Source organism: Aotus nancymaae, unplaced genomic scaffold (assembly GCF_030222135.1).
Source record: "Aotus nancymaae isolate 86718 unplaced genomic scaffold, 86718_ANA_hifiasm-v0.15.2.pri h1tg000007l, whole genome shotgun sequence".
Lineage (NCBI taxonomy): Eukaryota > Metazoa > Chordata > Mammalia > Primates > Aotidae > Aotus > Aotus nancymaae.
The window spans coordinates 2,860,704-2,885,157 of NW_026988418.1; the positions used below are offsets into that span (position 1 = coordinate 2,860,704).

A 24,454-nucleotide genomic window follows, 5' to 3' on the forward strand; every position below is an offset into this window, starting at 1 on the left:
GAACTAAGGTGCCAATATCTGCTTCTGGTGAGGGTCTCAGGAAGCTTAGAATCATGGTGGAAGGCAAAGGGGAGCCAGTGTGTCACATGGCAAGAGGGGGAGAGAGAGAGGAGGAGGAGGAGGAGGAGGAGGAGGAGATAGCAGGCTCCTTTTAAACAGCCAGCTCTCAAGTGAACTAACAGCAAGAACTCACTCATTACCATGGGGAGGGCACCAAGGCTGCCCCCATAACTTAATTACATCCCATCAGACCCCGCTTCTAACATCGGAATTCACATTTCAACATGAAATTTGGAGGGGACAGATATCCAAACTACTACCCTCGGTAACTCAGCTCAGGCACCAGCCCTCTAGGCAGCCTTTCTAGCCACCACAGGCTGTAAAGTATTCATCCTAGCTCTTCCTTTGCCTCCCTATATGGCACTCAGTGCTCTGATTCCTTGGCTTTTATCACTCATCAATGAGCTCCTTGAAGTCAGAGTCCCTGTCTACTCCTTCAGGTCCTTAGCACCTGATAAAGTACCTTCTTCAATCAAGTGTCTTAAAAGAAGTGATAGAGCATGCAAGGGCACCTGTCACTTGGTCAATCTGTAATCAGCCTGGCCTTTGTTAGTAAGACATTGCCTGACTCCACTTAAGTCCAATAAAATTTTGACTCTTTTTCCTTTTTTTGTGTGTTTAACAGACATTTATGGAGGAGATGACTCGCAAACAGCCTGACGTGGACCGGGTCACCAAGACATACAAAAGGAAAAACATAGAGCCTACTCACGCACCTTTCATAGAGAAATCTCGAAGCGGAGGCAGTATGTTTCCAGCCCCCTGTGTTAGGATGCTTCATTCCTGCTAATTGAAGATGAGCACTTTCCAAATGCCTGTCAGAAAATGTTTATTCCATTTTCAAAAACCATGTTGGTTTTGAACCAAAATCTCTCTTTTTTGAAACTCACTTTTCTTACATTGACAGTCAGTTGCTATACTCCGTGTTCATAGATTGATATGAAATTACGAGGTGGTTAAGCTTATTCTTTAACAGTGGCCTTTCCATTGTTTTGGTGATCAGCACTAGCTGTTTACATTTGGTTTGCACTAATTTAATCGAAAATAAGGCAGTTTCTACAGAATATGCTGCTTTTTTAGTTAACATGTCCTCAGCCCACTAAGGTAGGACACAATTGCTTGGAGATCTATATGCAGCAGGTAAGCATATTCTGAGAGGATCAGTACTTTTGGAATTAGTACACCTCTGTATCTGAATGTTGCCAAGTCCTATATTTCTTTTCTCGGTTTCAGACTGGATATTATTCTAAAGATCTCCTAAGTTTATACATACAGCTATTTCTCTTTGTATAGTAACCAGCTGTTCTAATCTTGTGATTATTTTTCCTTTTAGGGAAATCCTTAAGTCAGCCAACCCCTCCTCCCATGCCAATCCTTTCACAATCTGAAGCAAAAAACCCACGGATCAACCAGCTTTCTGCCCGCTGGCAACAGGTGTGGCTGTTAGCACTGGAGCGGCAGAGGAAGCTGAATGATGCCTTGGATCGGCTAGAGGAGGTAATGTGCTGCTGAGTGGCCTTCCCTGACGCAAAGTGAAACAGAACCCTTCTGAGGCTCTCTTAATGTGAACTGTGTGCCTTAACTTAGTTCTTCACAAATAGAAACAGACCCATACCAAGCCAGTACTCATACCTTGATGCCCCTGAATGAGAAAAGACACATTTGTAAGAAAACCATTTATGACAGAGTAGGCTGAAGCCTCTAGGTGTGGAAAGCAAGAAAACCAGTCTATGAGGGCCAGGACCTGATCTGCCTCAGCATCTTGCTGTGGTTGGGAGTCAGGAACAGAACTTTGGAAATTTATCTCCAGATATGTAGCACAGTACAAAAATGACAATTTTTGAGACTTTCATGTAAAAATATATGCTACATAGTTATGAAATAGGAGTAATCTTTAATGATTTTGTTATTTTGTTAGTCTTTACTAGATCATGAAAAGCGAATCTATTTTGAAGTGTCATTACCCAGTATTAAAAATATATAGTAGAACTATGCTTCCTAGTTTCTAAACAAGCCTCTAATGTCTTTTGTATTTTTTTATTTGTGCATATCAAAGCAGCTTTGCCTGGAAGTGAGTGTTCTGTGTTTTTGTTTTTTGTTTTGTTTTGTTTTGTTTTTGTTTTGTTTTTAGTTTTTTCCATAAGTCAGTTGACTTTTAAGCTTATTGGGTTCTTGGTGCTTTTTTCCCCCATTCCTTCTAACTTTGGAGTTTGAAAGATCAAGGGAAAACTGCTGCACTGTTGAAGTCATTTTGAGGGTATATCATTAACATAGACTTAAGTAGCTGAAAATTGTCTTACCCACTGCATAGGCCTGCTGTTTTCCATCAAGGCCAAATATTTAACATGGAAGTCAGATGGGCAATTTGCTCTCTCTGGTGCCATTCCAAAGAAACATGCTTGGATACAACGCTGGGTTCTTATTGCTTCCATCCAGAACTCAGATTTTCTCATTGAAATATCAGAAGATAGTGGTAAACATGAGCCTCATAATGTGACCCTGTGTGTGATTATGTAAACAGCGTAATTGAGGAGTGCTAAGGACCTCCCTTCTGGGTTAGAATCCATTCCCTTGCATCTAAGAGAGTGATCCTTTGAAAAGCCCAAAGGGAAAGCAAGACTGGCTTCACCCATTCTCATTCTATGTGCTCCATATTTTCCATGGTGGTTGTTCAGTTACTGTTTTTCTTGCTATTCTGTTATACCACAGCTCATGTAAATAGTCATGGCTTTAAGTGAAGGAGCCAGAATGTGCCTTCACAAAAGAAGCAGACACATAGATTTCATTGTTGATGCCCCCTGGAAGGCCTGCATGGCTTTACTGGATGTCTGAAAGTTTGGGTATGCTCTGGGCAGCTTTTGAGGGCCCAAATAATAAATCTTATTGACACTTCTGATTTCTGTGTAGCTGAAGGAATTTGCCAACTTTGACTTTGATGTCTGGAGGAAAAAATATATGCGTTGGATGAATCACAAAAAGTCTCGAGTGATGGATTTCTTCCGGCGCATTGATAAGGACCAGGATGGGAAGATAACACGTCAGGAGTTTATCGATGGCATTTTAGCATCCAGTGAGTCTAGTCATCATTCCAAACATGGGTCACACCTGGATTTCTTGCCCTTTGTAGAACCTGTGATATTCTGGCTAAACAGTCTTTCTGAAGCTGGCCAGCTGCTGTGGCTCACACCTGTAATTCCAGCACTTGAGGAGGTAGAGGTAGGAGGATTGCTTGAGCCCAGGAGTTTGAGACCAGCCTGGGCAACACAGACTCCCTCTCTACAAAAAAATACAAAAGTTAGCCAGGCATGGTGGCACACCTGTGGTCCTAGCTACTTGGGAAGCTAAGGTAAATCACCTGAGCCTGGTAGGTCAAGGCTGCAGTAAGCTGTAATCATGCCAGTGAACACCAGCCTGGGCAACAGGGTGAGACTGTGTCTCAAAAAAAAAAAAAAAAAAAAAAAGTGGGTAACCAGAGGTTTTCAGTTGGGAAGCAATATGATTTGGTTTATGTTTTAGTAAATCACCATGACTACTATAAATATTCACATCTCCCTTTGTATAGCAATTTGTCGAGAATCTAAGACAATAATCTAAACATAGGAAAACTTCATGCTATTAATGTCAAACTGTCACTGTTCTGAGACAATCTGAGCATCCAGTAATCGTGGGGCGGATAAGTATATTTTTGAGTTGAGTGGTAGGTCTGTGGGAGGTTGTAATATTATGTTTATGGCTTTTGGTATATCTGAAATGTGGAATATTACCTTCTTTTTGATGCATTTGTGATAGGGGAGACTGTAAGTGGATATGTAATACTTTTCAGGAAAAATCAAGACATAAATTTTTTTTGCTCTTAAGAAGTATTTCTGGCCAGGTGCAGTGACTCACGCCTGTAATCCCAGCAATTTGGGAGGCCGAGATGGGTGGATTACTTGAGGCCAGGAGGGGAGGCTGAGATGGGTGGGTTACTTGAGGCCAGGAGTTCAAGACCAGCCTGGCCAACATGGTGAGACCCTGTCTCGATGAAAAATGCAAAAAAAATTAGTCAGGCTTGGTGGCATGTACCTGCAATCCCAGCTACTCAGGAAGCTGAGGCAGGATAATTTCTTGAACCTGGGAGGCGGAAGTTGCAGTGAGCTAAGATGATGGCACTGCACTCCAGCCTGGGCAACAGGCCCAGACCTTGTCTCAAAAAAAATTAAAAAATGGTTCTATAACCGCCATCCAAACAAGTAAGCCCTCTTAATGTCTTAATGTTTCAAAACATGATTCCTTTTCTCCAGAGTTCCCCACCACCAAGTTAGAGATGACTGCTGTGGCTGACATTTTTGACAGAGATGGGGATGGCTACATTGATTATTATGAATTTGTAGCTGCTCTTCATCCCAACAAGGATGCATATCGACCAACAACTGATGCAGATAAAATCGAAGATGAGGTATGGGAAATAATTATATTTTGAGTATACTTGTGACTATAGGTTTATACTATCCTGAATTTGGTTGGGTTCAGTGATCATATTAGCCTTTGACTTGTCTGTTGGGAGATGATTATTTGTAGTTCTGTGTTGAGATCTCTGGATAGCATTTTAGAGTCCCAGAGGATCTCTGACATCTGAGCTCTAGCTCAGGCTAGATGAATTACTGAAGTGAGTCATGTCTGTGTGGTGCACTGAAGTTTACAGAGAACCTTTGCAGGGCACTGGACTCATCCTGGTTCACTGGTCCTGAGTTAGGGATAGACTCATCGCACTCCTGAGCATGCTACCTGGAATCTAGGGAAATGGTCTACCAGTGTAGCATTTAAGGGTTGAAATGGACTGGGCATGGTGGCTCACACCTGTAGCCCCAGCACTTTGAGAGGCCAATGCAGGAGGGTCACTGGAGCCCAGGAGTTCGAGACCAGCCTGGGCAATGTAGTATGATTCTATTCCTGGCTACTCAGGAGACTGAGGTGGAAGGATCCCTTGAGCATGTGAGGTCAAAGATGCAGTGAGCTGGCCAGGCACAGTGGCTCACACCTGTAATCCCAGCACTTTGGGAGGCCGAGGCGGGTGGATCACGAGGTCAAGAGATCGAGACCATCCTGGTCAACATGGTGAAACCCCATCTCTACTAAAAATACAAAAAATTAGCTGGGCATGGTGGCGCATGCCTGTAATCCCAGCTACTCGGGAGGCTGAGGCAGGAGAATCGCCTGAACCCAGGAGGCGGAGGTTGCGGTGAGCTGAGATCACGCCATTGCACTCCAGCCTGGGTAACGAGCGAAACTCCATCTCAAAAAAAAAAAAAAAGATGCAGTGAGCTGTGATCATGCCACTGCACTCCAGCCTGGGCAATAGAGCAAGACTTGTCTCAAAAAATAAAAATAAATGCTTAAAAGGGGGGTAAAATGTAATGTTTAAAATGGTATATACCCATCATGCTTTCTGCCTTGTTAAAAACTACCACATTGAAACTAGCAAATTTATTAGTCCCACCTAGAAATCCTAGCATCTGTTGATAACAGATCTTGGAAAGGAAGAGGTGCTGGGACAGGTCTTGGGAGTGGCCCTGGAACACCCCAGGACTGACTTCCAGGGGATCTCAGGCTCCTAGGGTGAAATTCAAAGTAGTTCATAATTTGCTTTATTAATAATTTGATTTTGATACATGCATATTAGCACTTTTCTCTGAAGGAATTTTGAAGCAGGAATAAAGAATGTGTTGTATAGTCACTTGGGAATTTCTTTCATGCCTGTTCTTTCTCAGTGTCTCAATTAGTTCACTTAGTAAGAAGAACATATACTAATTTGGAACAGAAGATAAATGCATATGTCAAAAGCCTGAAATGCCTAAAAAGTAAATAATGAATAGCTTCCTTGTTTATGTGTAAAACTCTTTGTTTCTCTGAATAGGAAGTCTTGCTCTACACTTTACACTTTTATTTTTGTTCACAACCAATAGGTTACAAGACAAGTGGCTCAATGCAAATGTGCAAAAAGGTTTCAGGTGGAGCAGATTGGAGAGAATAAATACCGGGTAAGGAAGAGAAAAACCAGTCCTTTGTGGTGGTGGTTTCTCATATGTGGCTGATCCCACCTTTTCCTCTTGATGCTGGGAGTCCCAGAGCCTATCGGACTTGAGCTGTGGTCACTCTCTGACCTCATCTCTTTAGATGCCAAGTGTCAGGTACCATGTTCCATCTGAAAACTATTGCCATATCCAGCTAGATAGTAGTTTGTATTTGAGTTTCAAGATAGGAGATATTTCAGAGCTGTCACTTCACATCTGATAAAGTCTTTAGGGGGATGAAGTTACCTTTGGAAACAATTATGTCTAATGACTGACCACTTACTTCCAAAGAGATGGTCATTGTGAGCCTGAGTGGCTCCCAGGCTAGAGAGGCCCGGGGAAACTCAGCTGAAGCCCCAACAGACACTGCCTGCTCTCAGCTGTGCTACACATGGGGCTCAAGAGCACTGATGAGACATTAGGCTCAGTGGTCTTCCTGGAAAGCCATGCTAGATGTGGCCATAACTGACAGTGAACTGTACCTGTGATTTAGCTTCTTTTGGGACCAGGGCCAGGGCCATAGAAGGATCTGAAACAGGTCTCCTAAAATACATTAACAGCTCATCAAGATTTTCTAAAGTCCTAAGAAAAATCTACGATTGGTTGGCTGGCCGTGGTGGCTCACGCCTGTAATCTAAGCACTTTGGAGGCCAAGGCAGGCGGATCACCTGAGGTCAGGAGTTCAAGACCAGCCTGACCAACATGGTGAAACTCCGTCTTAAATAAATAAATAAAAATAAATAAAATAAAGAAAAATCTACGATTGGCAAAGAGGATTTAGATGGCCATGTTAGATCGCACTGAGTAAGAAACACAGGAAGATCCATCTTTCATTAGTATATCCAAAATGTCCTCAAAGTACACGAAATCCACCCCATGCTAGAGTTTCCAGAGGAGTGCTGGGTGAATCTCCTTTAATCTAACTTAGGGCATTTAGTTAATAAAGCTCCAGGTAATCTTATGCTTGCTTGATGGGTTTTGTTTTCTTGTTTTCTGTTTTTAATTATCTGTGAGAGAAATGAATTAACAAGAACAACATAGAGTGGAGATATATGAACATATAGTTCATAATTTATAAAACCACATCCCTGGCCGGGCATGGTGACTCACGCCTATAATCCCAGCATTTTAGCAGGCAAAAGCAGGTGGATCACTTGAGGCCAGGGGTTTGAGACCAGCCTGGCCAACGTGGTGAAACACCGCCTCTACTAATAATACAAAAATTAGCTGGGCTTGGTAGCACACACCTGTAATCCTGACTACTGGGAAGGGTGAGGCAGGAGAATTGCTTGAACCCTAGGGACGGAGGTTGCAGTGAGCCAAGATTTCGCCACTGCGCTCCAGCCTGGGCAACAGAGCAAGTCTCTCAAAAAATACTAATAATTAAAACTAAAACCACATTCCTTTGGCAGGAGCTTGGTAAGAATATGTTCAGTGTGTGTCACTTTGCCAGAAGAACGTGATGATATGATTTTCATTCCTTAGTGTTAATTTGACAAAATGTTCTCTTTTTTTTCCCCTCCTTTTCCTCCATCCTTTACTCTTACTGTGTGTAGTTCTTCCTCGGCAATCAGGTACAGTGTGCCTTGCAATGTTCTCCTTCTCAATGGATATGGTCTGTGTAGCTAATGCTGCCTGTTCTTTGCTATGGGGAGTGGATGTAATCTGAAGCATGCCTGGGTCACACCTGGTTGTCTTACCAAGTGGAGAAACTGCTGATGGGGCCAGCATTGCAAAGCTGTCTTAGCAGCAAAAGAATATAATTTTTTATAAAGGAGATGAAATGAAGGAAACTGAGGCTATGGTATCAATCCATTCCACTTCTAAAAAGAGCCTGGTTTTGTACTTCTGTGTTAGAAGTCAGATTATCAAATAGCACAGTTCTTATTTATATTAGAATCTCTTGACAGTTAATAAATTTTGCAATGTGTATGGTAAGTCAGCTCCTGAAGAACTTCAGTACTGTTTAAATACCTTATTAATATTTGTAGTTAGTTACACTTACATTTTATAATTATAAGGTACCTGAGAAGTGTAGTGTGGGGATCATAATTGGCTGTGGCCTTAAGTATGCTGATTATGGCCAGTGAGCCAAGATTTAATGGGACCAAATTAGACTTGGAAAAAACGTTGGATGCTTTGACTCCACTTGGTAATGCTAACCTTTCAGATCTTTTTGAGTGCTCTGGGGTCCTGTGTCCTCCAATGTGGAAGGAAGTTGCATGAGTAAAATCTGTCTCTCTGATAGGAAATTATAAATCCTAAGAGTTGATTTGAGGCCCTCAAACATCCCAGACCTTGCAAGTCACTATAATAATGTTCTAGGCCAGTGGGAAGAACAGGGAATAAGAGGAAAAAAAAAAAAAGTAAAGATGAGAACAAACTGGCTTTAAAAAAAATAATTGCTTGAGAGTGTCCAATATGCCTATTTGCTAATGACTATGTGTGAATGCTAGGGTGCCTTTGAAGAGTGCTGACACCCTCCTCTACTGCTCCATTGACCAGGAGAAAGTCAGATGAGTTCTAATGTTGGGAACAGAAATGTGAAGTTCATTTTATACACAGGCACCTGAGGCCTCAAAGGTCACATGCCTACTCTTACATGGCTAATGTCAGCCACTGCAAAAACCCAAGTCCCTGTAAGGGGTTTTCCTTTTAAAAGGTAGAAACAACAGTTACTGGCCCTTAGGACTCTTATTCTGAGTTATTTGCCTCACTGACATCCCTGTCCTACCAGGTGTGCACAGGTCTCCATTTTTAGAGCTGCCATAACCCCTCCCACCACTCATGACTCTGGCCTCAACTTCTCCAGCTATACTGTCTGCTGGCTTGGTCAAACCTCCTTTCCCCAATAGCTTTGCAGAAACAAGTTAGAATCTTTTAAAGAGAGCTTTAGTTAGAAATTAAGGAGGGGGAGGAAACATGAAATAAATGGAGTGGTAAATTATAGTACACAGTATTCCAAAAATAAAGAACTCCCAGGGTTTCTTCCTGATTCACCCTGGCAGACATGCAGGCGCATACTCCCTGCCTCTCACCCATCCAGAGAAAACCGTTTTCAGTGACTCAGGCCAGTGCTGCTCTTGGGTGGAATCCTCCTTGGCTCCCAGAACCTGCTCCCACGGGGCTTCCCATTTTCACTTGTGGGGGCCCAGCTTCTGAGGGGGGCTCTCAGAGAGCTGGGGATGGGGGCAGCTTCCTTCCCAAGACAGGACATGTATTCCCTTTCAAGTCTGGGTTCAGTGCTGCTGCTACCACCACCACGCAGCACTTTGGCTGTAGTTACTTTGTTTAAACATGTTTAAATTGTATCAGATAGAGGTGTGGGACTACTTTTATTTTTAAAGTAAAGGGCTGGGAGGGAGGATACAGTATTTTTTAGTCACCTTGCTCATGCAAATAGTGCATTTGAGTCAGAGCAGCTAAGGAATATGGAAAATTACCACAAATATTAATTTTGAGGGAGGATGGTAATATGACCTCATATATCCTTTTTTGCATTTTCAATTTTTCTACCTTATTTCAAAGTTACAGTTGTCTTTTATAACTTTGAAATCCTACCACCTCCATACCCAAGGAACCCTTGAATTAAATAATTTTAGGAATTCCATTTCTCCAACTAAATGTTTGTTTGTTTTGGAAACTTTGCATACTTCTCTTTTGTTGCTCCTTACTTCATTTTGGAAAGAGGGTAATTTATGCCATGAGAAACTCCAAATGTTAACATAGAGCTGGGAAGTAGGAATGTTTGGGCAAGAAAAAAGGGAAAACATAAATAATCAGAAATACGCTTTTTTAGCATCTAAAATGATTATTGAATACTATTTTAATCATCATGGGAGCTGCAGTTTTTAATTGCTTCAACTCAATTTTAGTATAAATATGACCTAATCATTTGTTAAGCTGAAGAAACTTTTCTGCTGGTGACACTGCAATTAGCAAATACTTAGGGTTTATTTCTGAAAACCTGATGCAGAAAATCAAATTTTCTTCTAAGCTTATAATAATGATGCTTTGCAAAGGTTTCCTTAAGGCTTGAAATAGTATTTGCTATTTTCCATTTAGCTTTTAAGCATACTGTATTCAGAAGTTGACATCCACCATCTTTTTTTTTAGGAAAACAAATTAGCATACCAAGAAGATGGATTTTTAATTGTGCAGAATCTCTTTTAAAAAATCAAATGACCTAACTCACTTTGTCTTCCTACCTCTCCTTTTGGTGCAGAGGCAGTGGTGTGACCATGAAAAGTTAATTTTATCCCAATAGAAAGTATCTAAAGTATCTCGGCTGGGCATGGTGGTTCATGCCTGTGATCCCAGCACTTTGGGAGGCCAAGGCGGGCGGATCACCTGGGGTCAGGAGTTCGAGATCAGCCTGGCCAACATGGTGAAACCCCATCTCTACTAATAATACAAAAATTAGCCGGGCATGGTGGCACACACCTGTAATCCCAGCTACTCAGGAGGCTGAGGCAGAAGAATCTCTTGAACCCAGGAGGCAGAGGTTGCAGTGAGCCAAGATCATGCCATTGCACTCCAGCCTGGGCAATAAGGGTGACACTCCGTCTCGGGGGAAAAAAAAAAAGTATATCAAGACACTGGTCTTTAGCTTGATATTTCTGCTTTTCTGTTTTTAAAATCCTTTTGTGAAATATATAAAAATGCAAAACTATGAGAATTAAAAATTTTCCCTTAGCTATCAAATAGTCATTCCTGTCTGAATACAGTCTGCTTTGGGAGCAAAATATAGATCTGCTTTAAGATGTGTTTATTAATTAAATTTCCTTTTGATTCTGCAGTTTGGGGATTCTCAGCAGTTGCGGCTGGTCCGTATTCTGCGCAGCACCGTGATGGTCCGCGTTGGTGGAGGATGGATGGCCTTGGATGAATTTTTAGTGAAAAATGATCCCTGCCGAGGTAAGGAACCACTTTGAGCATGAATTACATGTTAGGTATGGCCCCAGCAGTGTTCTTTTATGCTTACAGGAAGCATTGATGGTGGGGTCTGTCTGTTTTTTATTTGTTAAGCTGCCCAGATGTCATCCCACTAGCACAAATTTGAACTCAGGCGTGCCAGCATAGGCCAGGGAGAAAAACTGAAGAGGTTGATGCTATTTGGGGAGGTAGGTCTAGAGGAATGCAGTAATGAGAATTAAGAATGTATTGGTGTTACTCGAATGTTTACGTTTGGGGTATTAAATTAACAGTATCCTAGAAAGGAGCCTGGCGAAGCCCTTTAGGTTCCCTCTTAGCACTTCAGATCTCTTTGCCTGTAATTCCTGTAACTGACTGACAGGGAGAGTGATAGGCCCTTCTCATACAGGGAAAAACTGGTGAGCCCCCTGGGTCAGGAGGGAGGATAAAGACACCTACATGTGAGCCAATTCACTTCTAAGACAAGTGGCCACCTAAGCAAAACCATGGAGTATATGGGGTGTCTTTCTGCTAAATGCGAAAAGGCTGGCCTACCAGACCAGAAACATAAGGAAACTGTCAATTTAATATGAGCATATGAGTGGTAGCACCTGTGGCTAGGCGGGTGTGTGGGACTGCAACGGGGAAGAGATGAGCAGTTCCAATTGCTAAATCCTCTTCAGCTGTGTCCTTGCCTTTCTCCTGTTAACAGAGCTGCATGTGGGTGCACAGGAGACTCCCCAACTGTCTGCCAATTTGTCTTTCTTGACTAGTTTCTGCATTTCCTGCCCTGTGTCTTGTTTCTTTGTGTTTACGTATTTTTTATTCTAGTTCACCATCCTGGGAGTAAAATAAAGCGCTCTGATTCCAGCTCTTCGATTTCCAGTCAGTCTCCCATAGGTTGGCTTTTAAGCTTTGTCCCTTTTCTCCACAACCTAGCCCATTGAGAATGGCTTTGCTTCTTAAACTGTAACATCTCTTGGTTCTGTGTATCTGCTGCATTCATGAGTGCTTGAAATGGCCAAACCATAGCTTTTCTAACTACTCAAGTTGATGGTGCATAAAATACTTCTGTGTCCATGGAATTTGTTCTGAGCTTCTATTTAACAAATACTTATATAGCTTTACGTGCCACACACTATTATAAGTACAAGTAACACATTTATGCCTCATATGAGGTGTAGATGCTATGATCTCTATTTTACGGAATAGGAAATTGAGGAATAGAAATTTTAAATAATTTGCCCCAAGACAAACGACTAGTAAATGGCAGAGATGAGATTGAAATTCAGGGCAATCTGGATCTAGAATATGTGCCCCTAGCCAGCATGTTACATGTTTCGGAGGCTGACACACCTCTGAGTGTATTTATTATTGGATCAGCCTGCATAATTATTAAGGTTTATTTATAAACCTAGCAGAAATGTTTACTGTATAGTATGTAACTTCTTTGGAAATGATTTATATTCATATTTTGAAGCATTTAGTGAGGACAGAGCTAAAGAGAGCAGTTTTCACATGAATTCAGATATGCCCATAAATAGTTTCTCTTACTTTAACTAATTTTATGTTTACTACAGTAAACCAGAGTAAAAGTTAAGCAGTAATAATTTTCATTAAAGCTTCCTTTTTTAAAAAAATTGGGGCCAGTTGCAGTGGAATCCCAGCATGTTGGGAGCCTAAGGCAGAAGGATTGCTGGAGCCCAGGAGTTCACGATCAGTCAACATAGTGAAACCCTGTCTCCACAAAAAAAATTTAAAAATTAGCTAAGCATGGTGGTACACACCTGTGTAGTCCTAGCTACTCGAGAGGCTGAGGTAGGAGTATTGCTTGAGCCCAGGAGTTCAAAGCTACAGTGAGCCATGATCATGCCACTGCACTCCAGTCTGGGCAACAGGGCAAGACTCTGTCTACAAAAAAAAAAAAAGGAATTTTGAAAACACTTTTTCTGATTAAAAACTTGAAAGTGTTTAGTTTTAGAATTTAAAAGTTGTCTTTTATTGCTTTAATGAAAAGCAATATGTGCCATTTTAACTTTACCTCAGTAAAACAACTTCATTTCTTTTGAAATCTATGAATAAGGTCCTATTTTTCCTGTCATGTATGATCAGACTAAATAAAAGGGATATTGCATGTGGCATTTTGGAATCCTTGGTTGCCTGTTTATTTGCTGCCTGCTGTATTTATTATAACATCATGCTGCTGGCCAAGGAGAACACTGCTTGCTTTGTCCTTATCTTAGTATCCAGAATTTGGAACCCCAAGGAAATTTGGGAGGGCCATCTAGAAGCTATTTTCTATGAAAGCTAGTAACCTTTTTCAGCATCCCTTGGAGCAAACAAGGTAAGATTTTCCTGTGTCTCTCCAGGGGTGCTCTCCTGGAGCTCAGTAATCATCTCAATCCATTGACTTTGGAGAGAACTCTCCAGAAATTTTAAATTTCATAATTCTATCAGTGATGGGGCAAGATGAGCTATTTTTAATCAAATAAAAAATAGTACTAGAAGATGAACACCTAAGAACTAGGATGGATTATAATAAGGTAGAAGGGTATGAAGGTTGAGAAGAGAATGAAGTTACTTGAAACTATGTTCGAAGTTCTATAAGGATTAACATGGCTTCTGGAAATACTGTTTAAGGTAGATTTTGTTGTATTCATTTACGTTACATTTCCTTGGGTCTCTGGACCATAGAGAATGCTATACTGAGGACAGTACAAGATGTCTCACAAGGTTCTTAACACCAATGTGCACTATCATTTGTTATCTCCTTTTACACAGCTATTTTCAAAGGCAGAAGATATCTCAAACTGCATGTTACTTTAGTCAAGTGTAAAAAAATGAAAATATTCTACTAGCTAGATTTGCCAGTCTCCTGGTACTGCCAAAATCAGAGATTTCAGTTTCTGAATTTATCTGTGGCACCGGAAATCATGATGTTTTTGGATGGAGAGAAAAACAGTTCTGCCTAGATAATGAGTATACCTGTACCTAAGGTACTGTTTATGTTTTTGATCATTAGACATACTAGCTCCCCCAGAGAAGTGAAGATCTAGGAAATATCATTTATGAAGATTTAAAAGACACATTTTGGCATAGAACTGATTTTTTTCAGATTATTATAAGATACAAATAACATAAAATTTACCATCCTAACCATTTTTAAGTGTACACGGCTAAGTCCGTTTGTGTCATACTACCGTCACCACCATCCATCCACAGAACTCTCTTCATCTTGTAAAACTGAAACTCTGTACCTGTTAAACAGTAGCTTAGAACTGAGTTTTAACTAACATGCCCAGGTCAACCAATGTCAGGTGGCTAGCATAACTCTCTTAGCAAAGACAGCCTCTTTAGTGGTTGATGAACTGAATTGATGTGGCTGCCGTCATGGTCTGGTTCTGTAGGTTCAATGGTAGATCTTTTCTCCAGTGAAAAAAATGGTGAGGGGGAAAATCCTATCACAGTAGTCAACCAAGTACTAGGAATCTTCTCTATTTTTTTAACTTTAGTACTATAATACCGAATGTTAGGGAAATATTTGAATCAATGTAAATATTAAAAGTACCTTTACTACTAAATTTAAGTGCTAGTACATAAACTTCGCTTAATTAGAATTTAGTGTTTCCTTCTAGTTTGAGAAAATGTTTACTTTTTACTTTTGGGATTGCCCCAGAAATCAATTTTGACAGCTTCCAGCTGTTTAACTGTTGTTTGTTGTCGCCTCTTCCCATCCCAGTCTTTTCTAGCTTATCAAAATATTACCCTGTTAACACCTTATTTAATTCTTAAGGTTGGCCAACTTTAAATGTATTTCTGAAGAAATAGCTTTCATTTCTAAGTGATATGTATATAAAATGTTCCTTATCAATAATCCTTTCATTGCCTTGCATCTTAAATATTTTCTTTTAAAATTCAAATATCCATGGGAGTTGTAGCATATTAAGCTAATATTCATCATAGCTTAGGATAAATTAATCATTCATTGGTCTCTTTACTGAGATGAGAGCACCAGAAATACGGGAATTTTACTATTGTGAGCTTAAGAGCATAAGGACCAAGAAGATGGGAGTTACAGAGAGGAAGGAAAATAAAAGGGAGAAGACAACCCTCTAAAGCCTGAATTATCTGCTCTGTCTTGTTTGGGGCAGGCCCCAATTAAAGTTAAGCCATTATTTTTATGGTGCCCTGCCTTTTCACTTGAGTTTAAGCCTACTAAATGAGGCCTCATGGAAGTGTGCAGGAGCTAGCTAACTATTCTTACAGTCTCAGATTGGCTTAATACGTAGTATTGAGTGTCTGTGGCATGGATGTAGTACCTGGAAGGATGATGATAGGGAATTGTTCACACATCTTTGTATCTCTAGCCAGTGAAATACCGTCCCAAGAGGTGACCATTGGCTGGAGATTCCCTGTGAAAACAGGGACTGTCTCGTTATGTTTGTTTCTTTATGACGTGTAAGCACACCCTGGGAACATGATGAACTGGATTTTCCCAGCATCCTGCATGAACCCAGCTAGAAAGCAAGTGAGACACCCTTTGGGCCCTCAGCAGTCATTTAATGAGGCGTTACAATGTACCTGCCTCATGTTGGCCTCTGGGGCTAATAGGGTCATGACATAGATCAGCATAGCCTCCTGTGATAGAATTAAGCAGGTCCTAGGATCACAAAATGCGAAGGTTTAATGTGTTGTTGTTAACATGGGATAATCTTCCTTCATGTACTATCTTCTGTATGGAAAGCTGTTCTATCTGCTCTTAAATTGCTATTTCTTTTAATATTCTATATACAGTAGGTGTTGGGAGTCATAAATTTAACCTTGTGGTTTCAGTAAGGAAAATTCATGGATTTGCGTTTGTGGCTGGTATGCAAGAGAGACAGTCACACAGCAAGAGGGTGAGCCTCACCAGCCACTGAGTCCTCACTTTAACACAGCTTGGTGCTTCTGTTCTTCATCCCCATGAAATAATGAGCACTTTTTAATGGAAGCACAACTTAGTAAGTTCATGAAGGGTGTGAGATCCTTTCCTTGAAACTGTTGAGAGACTATTGTTTTCAAAGTCTATTTCAGAGAAACAGAGGCTACTCTGTTTCACAGATATTTACTGAAACCCTATATGCAAGTCTGGCACTAAAATCCAAAAGCAAATTAAGATGATGGTCCCTGCCTACAAGCTCTCAGCCTAGTGCAGGGAGCAAACATGTGAATAAATGCCCTTGTATTTGGTAAAATGAGTGGTCGAGAGAGGAAGGGGGAAGAGATGACTCTGCCCATGAAGATGGAGAAAACATCAGGAAAAGGAGGTATTGGGCCAGGCACAGTGGCTTACACGTATAATCCCAACACTTTGGGTGGCCTAGTGGGGAGGATCACTTGAGGCCAAGAATTGAAGACTAGCTTGGGCAACATAGCAAGACCCCATCTCTGTTTTAAAAATAAATATATGGCCAGGCATGGTGGCTCACACCTGTAATCCTAGCACTCTGGGAGGCTAATCAGTCATTGGATATAGCTTCTGGCAACCAGCAGGAAGGCCTGTTCTGCTAATGTATTTGGAGCTGGGTGTGACTGTATGGCAGCACTGAAGCCTCAGTGGGTGAGCTTATCACCAGGTTGAGTCTAAGAGGGAGAAAGGACTGTGGACAGACCCAGGGGGAACATCTGTGTTTTAGAAGTGGGCAGGGAGGAGTGGTCAGCAAGGGAGCAGGCATCCTTGAAGCCAGGGGAGGAGAGTGTTGCAAAAACAAGAGAACAGTGTGTAGTGACCCTCCACATGCAAGTTACAACAGCAGAGAGATGTTTTTACCTAACAAATTGTCAGATTTTTTTCCTGTATGGACTCATGCTTGTAGCACAATAATTGGCCAGAATGAAGTAAATTTAATATATTATTTTGGAGAGTGTACACTAGTATAACATTTTGGAATTAGTTGGTATGTGTCAACCTTGACACGTGGTTGTCATTCATCAGTTGATATGTTTTTACCTTAGGTATGCATCCTTTCTCCCCATAAAATCTACATGTAGAAATTAATCCTAAGGAAATATCATGGATATGTGTAAAATGTTTTACAAATTGTCACAGCATTGGCTACAATGTTTAAAATATTTAAACAAAAATGCAATATTGGACTGGTTAGACTGGTTAAATTCACATTCTTATGATGAAATAGTACTTAGCAGCTAGTTAAAATTTTGCATGAGATATGTAGGGCATGGAGGAAAGTTCCTGATTTTTTAATTAAAAAAATATATACAAGCCAGGTGCGGTGGCTCATGCCTGTAATCCTAGCACTTTGGGAGGCTAAGGTGGGCAGATCACCTGAGGTCAGGGGTTTGAGACCAGCCTGGCCAACATGGTGAAATCCCATCTCTACTAAAAATACAAAAATTAGCCGGGCATGGTAGCACATGCCTGTAATCCCAGCTACTTGGGAGACTGAGGCAGGAGAACCACTTGAATCCAGGAGGCGGACGTTTCAGTGAGCTGAGATTGCACCACTGCACTCCAGCCTGGGCAACAGAGTGAGATTCTGTCTAAAAAAAAAAAAAAAGAAAACATAAAAACATATATACACACACACATACAGATGTGCAAAGGAGTAAAGACAGACCAACATTATAATAAGGATGTCCCTTGGGTTGTGAGATTAAGCAACTTTTTTTGGTGGTTGTTTTAGTTTTTGAGACAGGGTCTTACTCTGTCACCCAGGTTAGAGTGCAGTGGCATGGTCACAGCTCACTGCAGCCTTGACTTCTCAAGCTCAAGCAATCCTCCCACCTCAGCCTCCAGAGTAGCTGGGTCTACGGGCACATGGCACCATGCGTAGCTAATTTTTTAATTTTTTGCAGAGATGGGGTTTAACCATGTTGCCTAGGCTGGTCTCCAACCTGGGCTCAAGCATTCTGCCCTCCTCAGCCTCCTAAAGTGCTGGGATTACAGGCATGAGCCATCACACCCAGCCATTAAGCAATTTTTATCCCCCCCCACTCGCCCCGAGATAGAGGTTGGCGGTAACCTTTGCCAGAGCAGTTTCCGTGGAGTAGTGGAAGCCTGGGTGCTGTGAGGAGAGGAGTGGAGACTGTGAGTGTAGGTGGTTATGCAAAGAGCTAGGCTGGGAATGGCTTGGGGGTCAGGGGACAAAGAAGACAACTCAAGTGGAAGACATGGGTTCTAGATCCAGCTCTACTGCCACTTTGCTTGACCTCAGCCTCTGTGAGTACTTCAGTATCTCTGTAACATAGGGATGCTAATTACAGTCAGGTGCAGTACTGCATGTGATAACATTCTATGAACTGTGCAGTGCATAGGGAACATACCACCATTATGTTATTAGAGGGTGCCCTTCCTAAAACATTTAAAATGTCATTTCCTTCAACTGCAATGCAATTTCGAAGTTTTCCTCTTATGTCTTTTTTTTTTTTCTAGCAGAATTTGCTCAGAAGTGAACTACTAAATGTTTACCAGGTTCAGACCATGAATCAAGTTCTTTTAGCTTAGGGTCACAAACAGTTCTTTTGGAGAATGTCATTCAAATCTTCAGCTGATGAAATGGTTTTCATTCATCAGTTTTAGTGCCTGCCACATGTCCACTGATAAGCTGGGCATTTTGACAAATACAAGATTAATAGATCAATAAGTGTAAGTCATGATTCCAGTTATTGGTGATGTGACCCCCAAACTGTTAAGCTGTTTCCTTCTGCAATCCAATATTTCCACTTGATCTCCTACCAAGGCTAGTGCTGAAGGAAATTCTCACTGAGAATAAGAGACAAGTGCTGAAATCTGGAAAATGGATGAGTAGAGAACCAAGAGCCAAGGAATGAACCTCAAAAATTGTTTTATTTTGTTTTGTTTTTGTTTTTGTTTTTCTTGAGACAGAGTCCCCTTCTGTCACCCAGGCTGGAGTGCAGTGGCACGATCTCAGCTCACTGCAGCTCTGCCTCTGCCTCCCAGATTCAAGTGATTCTCCTGCCTCAGCCTCAGCCTCCTGAGTAGCTGGGACTACAGGCACATACCGCCATGCCCAGCTAATTTTTGTATTTTTAGTGGAGACAGGGTTTTGCCATGTTGGCCAGGCTGGTCTTGAACTCCTTGCCTCAAATGATCTACCTGCCTTGGTCTCCCAAAGTGCTGGGATTACAGGCGTGAGTCACTGCACCTGGCCAAGGGTCATGTATTATTGAGGCTTGAGGAGAAAGGAAATACTGGATCATGGAAGGAAACAGCTAGCATTTCAGGGACCATTAAGTCATAGATCATCCAGACAATAGGGCTCTTAGAGACCAGTTGACCTGATTGCCTCTGGTGAGCCTAAGGAAACTGAAGCCAGAACAGGAAGGATCAGAGTTGGCAGCAGAGCTTGGACTATAACTTGGAGGTTTTGGTATCCAAGTGAGTGCTTTTAACCTAATACTTTGATATATTCTGTCAGCATATAATATATTGAGAAGAATTTCAATTTGATTTAGGAATTTGGAACCATGCTGCTTGGACACTCAAGCAACCTGATTTAAAACCTGATTCTACCAAAATTTCTCAAATTCCTTCAGAGACATATGGGATAGGACAGAGGAGAAAGTAAACAAAATTTCCTGTAACCTTCTAGATTTACGGTTTCTGACCAGTTAAACATCTGTTATAGAAAAGAATGACAAGTATTTTGTTCATAATGGTTCCCTTTTCTCCAGCAGTCTCATTTGCTTAGCTGTGTCTAGTACTTTGTAAAGAGTGCACAGTTTAGCATGGATGAGGAGGTAGAGGGTTTCTGCACGATTACGTCTTACAGTGAGAAATAATCTAAGGACATATTCCAGAGGGATTATTTCTTTTAGTAGCATCTTTCACATTTAACATTTGTGTTGGCTGTGCGTGAGATCTTCCAATGGAATCCACATTTTAAGTTCTGGTTGTGCAGCCCCAGAAAGCCACAAGACCGCGCTGACCGGCTTCCTGTGCTGTCTCCACATTCTTTGCACCTTGATGTTCCTCTCCTCCTTGCAGCTGCTCCTTCAGCCTTTTACTGCTTTCAGTTTTTCACTTAACAGTTTCTCACTAGCAAGTTTTAGTGCATGGTCTTGATCCCTCTCTCTCTCTGTCTGCCCCCTGACATGTTTACTTCTTAATGATTCTGTCCTGATCTTTTTACTGTCCTGAGTTCCTGGACTCCTTTCTTTAGGATTATTGACTGAATTCAAATAGAAGAGTCTAGACAATGCCAATTTCAGTATTGTTTCACTCTTTTGTTGCCACTGCAAAAATTGAGCGAAAAGTACACATATACTATAAGAGACAAAAGAGGGGTTTTGATTTAATTTCAGAGGCTTGTGAGCTGTTGGATCTGCTGTACCTTGAGCAGTCACAGTGTGCTTACCCCAGGGACAGTGGCAAAGCAAGACGCCACCAACAGAGTGGGCTGGTCTTTATACACAGAGATTTGCTTATTATACGGTTAACATATCTGCTGTGGGTAAGAACCTTGACAAGGTTGATGAGTTATGAATTTGTCTCTATTTTTAAAGAACCCACAGATGGTATTAAACCTATATAGCTTATATAACTGTTATCATGGGGTCAAGCAGCTATATGACTGTCAAAGATATATTTTTGAGAATAACTGGCATTGTGTGTATGTGTGTTTATTTCCTTTTTAGCACGAGGTAGAACTAACATTGAACTTAGAGAGAAATTCATCCTCCCAGAGGGGGCATCCCAGGGAATGACCCCCTTCCGCTCACGGGGTCGAAGGTCCAAACCATCTTCCCGGGCAGCTTCCCCTACTCGTTCCAGTTCCAGTGCTAGTCAGAGTAACCACAGCTGTACATCCATGCCATCTTCTCCAGCCACCCCAGCCAGTGGAACCAAGGTATGTACTGATCTCCATTATGCTTTTCTTCCCCGTTCCCACCCTCACAGATGTTCATTGTTCATGGTAGCTTCTGAAAGACTCCAGTGAAGAGAAGAACACGAAAACACACAGACCAAGGCTGCCCTGTTCTTAGCAGTACACAGATATATGGCCTTTAAGATGACTCCAAAGGACATTTATTAAAATATGCACTCAGCCTGTTTATGTCAGAAATGTTTATTTCCTCATGTTCTCAGTTTAAGTTTGAGCCTATCCAGTGTTATTACTTTTGAAAATCCAGACTGGACACAATGGCTTATGCCTATAATCTCAGCCTTTGGGAGGCTGTGGTGGGAGGATCCCTTGAGGCCAAGAGTTCAAGACTAGCCTGGGCAACATAGCAAGACCATCTCTACAAAGAATTTAAAAATTAGCCTAGCATGGTGGTGAGCACCTATAGTCCCAGCTACTCAGGAGGCTCACGTAAGGGGATTGCTTGAGCCAAGAATACAAGGCTGCAGTGAGCTATGAATGCAGTGCATTTGAACCTGGGCAACAGAGTGAGACTCTGTCTCTAAAAAATAAAACTATAAAAAAAAATTTTTTTAAGGAAAAAGGAAAGAAAATCCTGGCACTGGCTGTGAGTTTGATGTTACGATGGGTTATGTATGAAGGATGTTAGTGCCTGCCTGGTCCTTGTCATTGTGATGGACTGGTGTGCATTTTTTTGTTTTCTGTTTCTTTAAAATTTAGTATCTTCTATTTATTTTTTTCTGTTCCCAATTTGCTCCCTTTTTGTTCCATTTTCACTTGTTCCCATCCTTCCCTTTGGATTTCCGTTTCACAGACTTCACTTCAGTTCTCTCGCTGTTATGACAAACCCTGGTTGGTAAACAGTAAAGCTGGCACCCCTATCAGGGACAGCCATTCTCCTGACCTCCAGCTGTCCAGCCCCGAGGTAGAGTATGGCTTTGCTGACTAAGGACACAGTCAAGACGAGGCCCTCGCTAATGGACTTGACCAGCTCTTCTTCCTGACACGAATCCCTGCACTCTGCCATCTCTGTGGTGCTTCCTGTCACAGCTGATTCATCTAGTCAAAAGTGTTTTCAGGGGTTTCTAACTCGGATTCACCAAAATTGGAGAGAAAAAAGAGATGCCTGAAACTAGATTAATAACTTTATAACAATCTTTAGAATGATACTTGTTCAGAATGGTAAATGATGATCATTCCTGGAAATTTGTTTATTGATATCATTTACAATCAGGCCTCTTGGAATCTCCAAATGTCAGATACTCAGACGAGTTATGAACACTTGAAATTCAACTATGGTGCATGTTCTACAATGTTCTATTTTTGCTTAGAACAGAAGAGTGGTTGGTACCACCCGCCCTGAGACACATGTCCAGGGTGGTTGGTATTGCCACACCACACTGGTCCGAGGGGTGGATGCTGTCTCCTTTAGCCAAACACAGCACCAGTGAACACTGCTGTGAGGCTCACATTCTAGCTTCTGAATTTCTTGGCCTAGGCACTTGAGTTTTTGTAGCCTTGATTTGAATACACATGCCAGCAATTAAGCATGTTCAAGTGCAGCTATTAAAATGCCTGAATGCTTTTGGAAGAGCAGTGTTTTAGAAATGAAAAATGGCTAGTGGCTTATCTGATAGCAGTGCAGTTTGCATTCTTGCTCCTACTGGGAAACATTGGGTTCTTGTGCCTCAAAAGACAGTGTTGCCTTCAGTCTTATAAAGCCTCAGCCAGGGAAACAAGTGAGGCACAAGAAGCCAATGGCTGTGAATGAGCTGCTGCTTTGAGGTTCATCCCACTCCAAGCTAAAACTCCAGTTCAGAAATGTATCTGGTTTAGAACATGATGTGGGGACCTACTGCCACTAAATCCCTAGACTCCCTGCTTATCTTGCTTTTCTTCTTTCCTTAATGGCCCCAGTTTCATGCAGTTCTCAGAAGTTCTGTTTTAAATTTTAGATGTTTAATGATGAAGTACAAGTTCTCATACAATTCTGATAAATCAGGCTTTTGTTCTGTCCTGAGGTTTTATTTTCTGTTTCATTTCATGTTGAGGTTTTATCTTTCCTTACTTATTTGTGTTCTGTAGCCAGGCCATCTCCTGACTTGGAATCCTAGTCTGGGGTCTAGCTGTGGTCTTTCCAGCAGCAGTGCTCAGGAACAATAGCTTCTGAAACTGGTGCTCTTCCTCCTTCGTGGGCCAGGAAAGCCTGTGCTTGTCGCTTACGCTTTTTCTTTACAAATTTAAGAAATACAGCACACAAACACAATAAGATGGGTTGCTTTTCTCTTCTATTTGCATAAATGTCTTAAAGGTCCTGGAAAACAATTTACATAATTGATTTCAAAGAAAAATTAGAATGGCATGCTGTAGCATGTGGCATAAATGATTTTTTTTTTCATTTTTTAAAAAGCTAAATAGAGACAAGTTCAAATAATGGATGTTTAAAACATTTAAGTGATCGATCAGCCTGGCCAACATGGCAAAACCCCATCTCTACTAAAAATACAAAAATTAGCCAGGTGTAGTGGCAGGCGCCTGTTGTCTCAGCTACTGGGGAGGCTGAGGCAAGAGATCACTTATCCTGGAGGGCGGAGGTTGCAGTGAGCCAAGATCATGCCACTGCTCTCCAGCCTGGACAACAGAGCGAGACTATCTAAAAAACAAACAAAAAACAACAACAAAACCCACACAGATTTAAGGCTGGATATGGTGGCTCACCCCTGTAATCCCAATACTTTGTGAGGCAGAGGGTAGGCGGATCGCTTGAGCCCATGAGTTCAAGACCAGCCTAGGCAACATGGAGAAACCCCGTCTCTACAAAAAATAAAAAAATAAGCCAGCTACTAGGGAGGCCGAGGTGGAGGATTGCTTGAGCCTGGGAGGTTGAGGGTGCAATGAGCCGTGAAGTATGCCACTGCTCTCTAGCCTGGGTAATGGAGTGAGACTCTGTCTTAAAAAAAAAAAAAAAAAAAGAACCCACACATTTAAAATACTCTTTTAAGTCCTCCAGTTAAGTCTACTATTTAAAAAAACAAAAATCACTCAAATAGGAAACAGCACCTATTGGTAGCAGTGATAATATTATATAGCTCTTTTCCAATTTGGGAAATGTTTCTATACATCATTTACTCATTCAACAAGTTTTTATTGAGTTCTTCTTCTGTACCAATTTTACATGCTGAGAAGGTGAGAATAAACAAAACAAAGTCCCTGCTTTTATGGAGTTGATGGTTTAATGCAGGAGAGACAAGCAACAAACAAGTAATATCATACTTAAGGCAGTGATGAGTACTATGCAGAACACAGGAAGCAGGGGAGAGAATAGAAATGTACAAGCAGTGTTGTGAGTAGTGAGGCAAGACCTCTCTACTAAGGTCATCCTTTGAATAGAGCCCCTACAGGGAATGAGGGGGTGAGCCACACATGTATCTGGGATGGGCTTGGGGAGTGGTGATTGTGCAACAACAGTCCAGGCAAAAGGAACAGCAAGGGGACAAGACTTGGGGACCCTCGCTGGGCCATTGGAGGAACAGCAAGGAAGCC

At 41.6% G+C, this 24,454-nt stretch overlaps 1 protein-coding gene across 16 annotated transcripts in view; it reads left to right on the forward strand.

Moving 5' to 3' along the window:
* The window catches only part of MACF1 (microtubule actin crosslinking factor 1), a 329,515-nt gene that overhangs the window by 301,964 nt on the left and 3,097 nt on the right, over positions 1–24,454 (forward strand). For 7 of the 16 annotated variants that reach the window (XM_064372195.1, XM_064372194.1, XM_064372184.1 and 4 more), the window contains 10 exons: positions 686–806; positions 1,394–1,557; positions 2,968–3,130; positions 4,344–4,498; positions 6,006–6,080; positions 7,670–7,687; positions 10,913–11,030; positions 11,859–11,927; positions 20,685–20,896; positions 21,726–21,836. In XM_064372195.1, coding sequence (XP_064228265.1) covers positions 686–806; positions 1,394–1,557; positions 2,968–3,130; positions 4,344–4,498; positions 6,006–6,080; positions 7,670–7,687; positions 10,913–11,030; positions 11,859–11,927; positions 20,685–20,896; positions 21,726–21,836 — 1,206 coding nt within the window. The remainder of the gene's footprint in view (positions 1–685; positions 807–1,393; positions 1,558–2,967; positions 3,131–4,343; positions 4,499–6,005; positions 6,081–7,669; positions 7,688–10,912; positions 11,031–11,858; positions 11,928–20,684; positions 20,897–21,725; positions 21,837–24,454) is intronic. The other 9 variants (XM_064372199.1, XM_064372193.1, XM_064372200.1 and 6 more) reach the window with 6 other exon arrangements.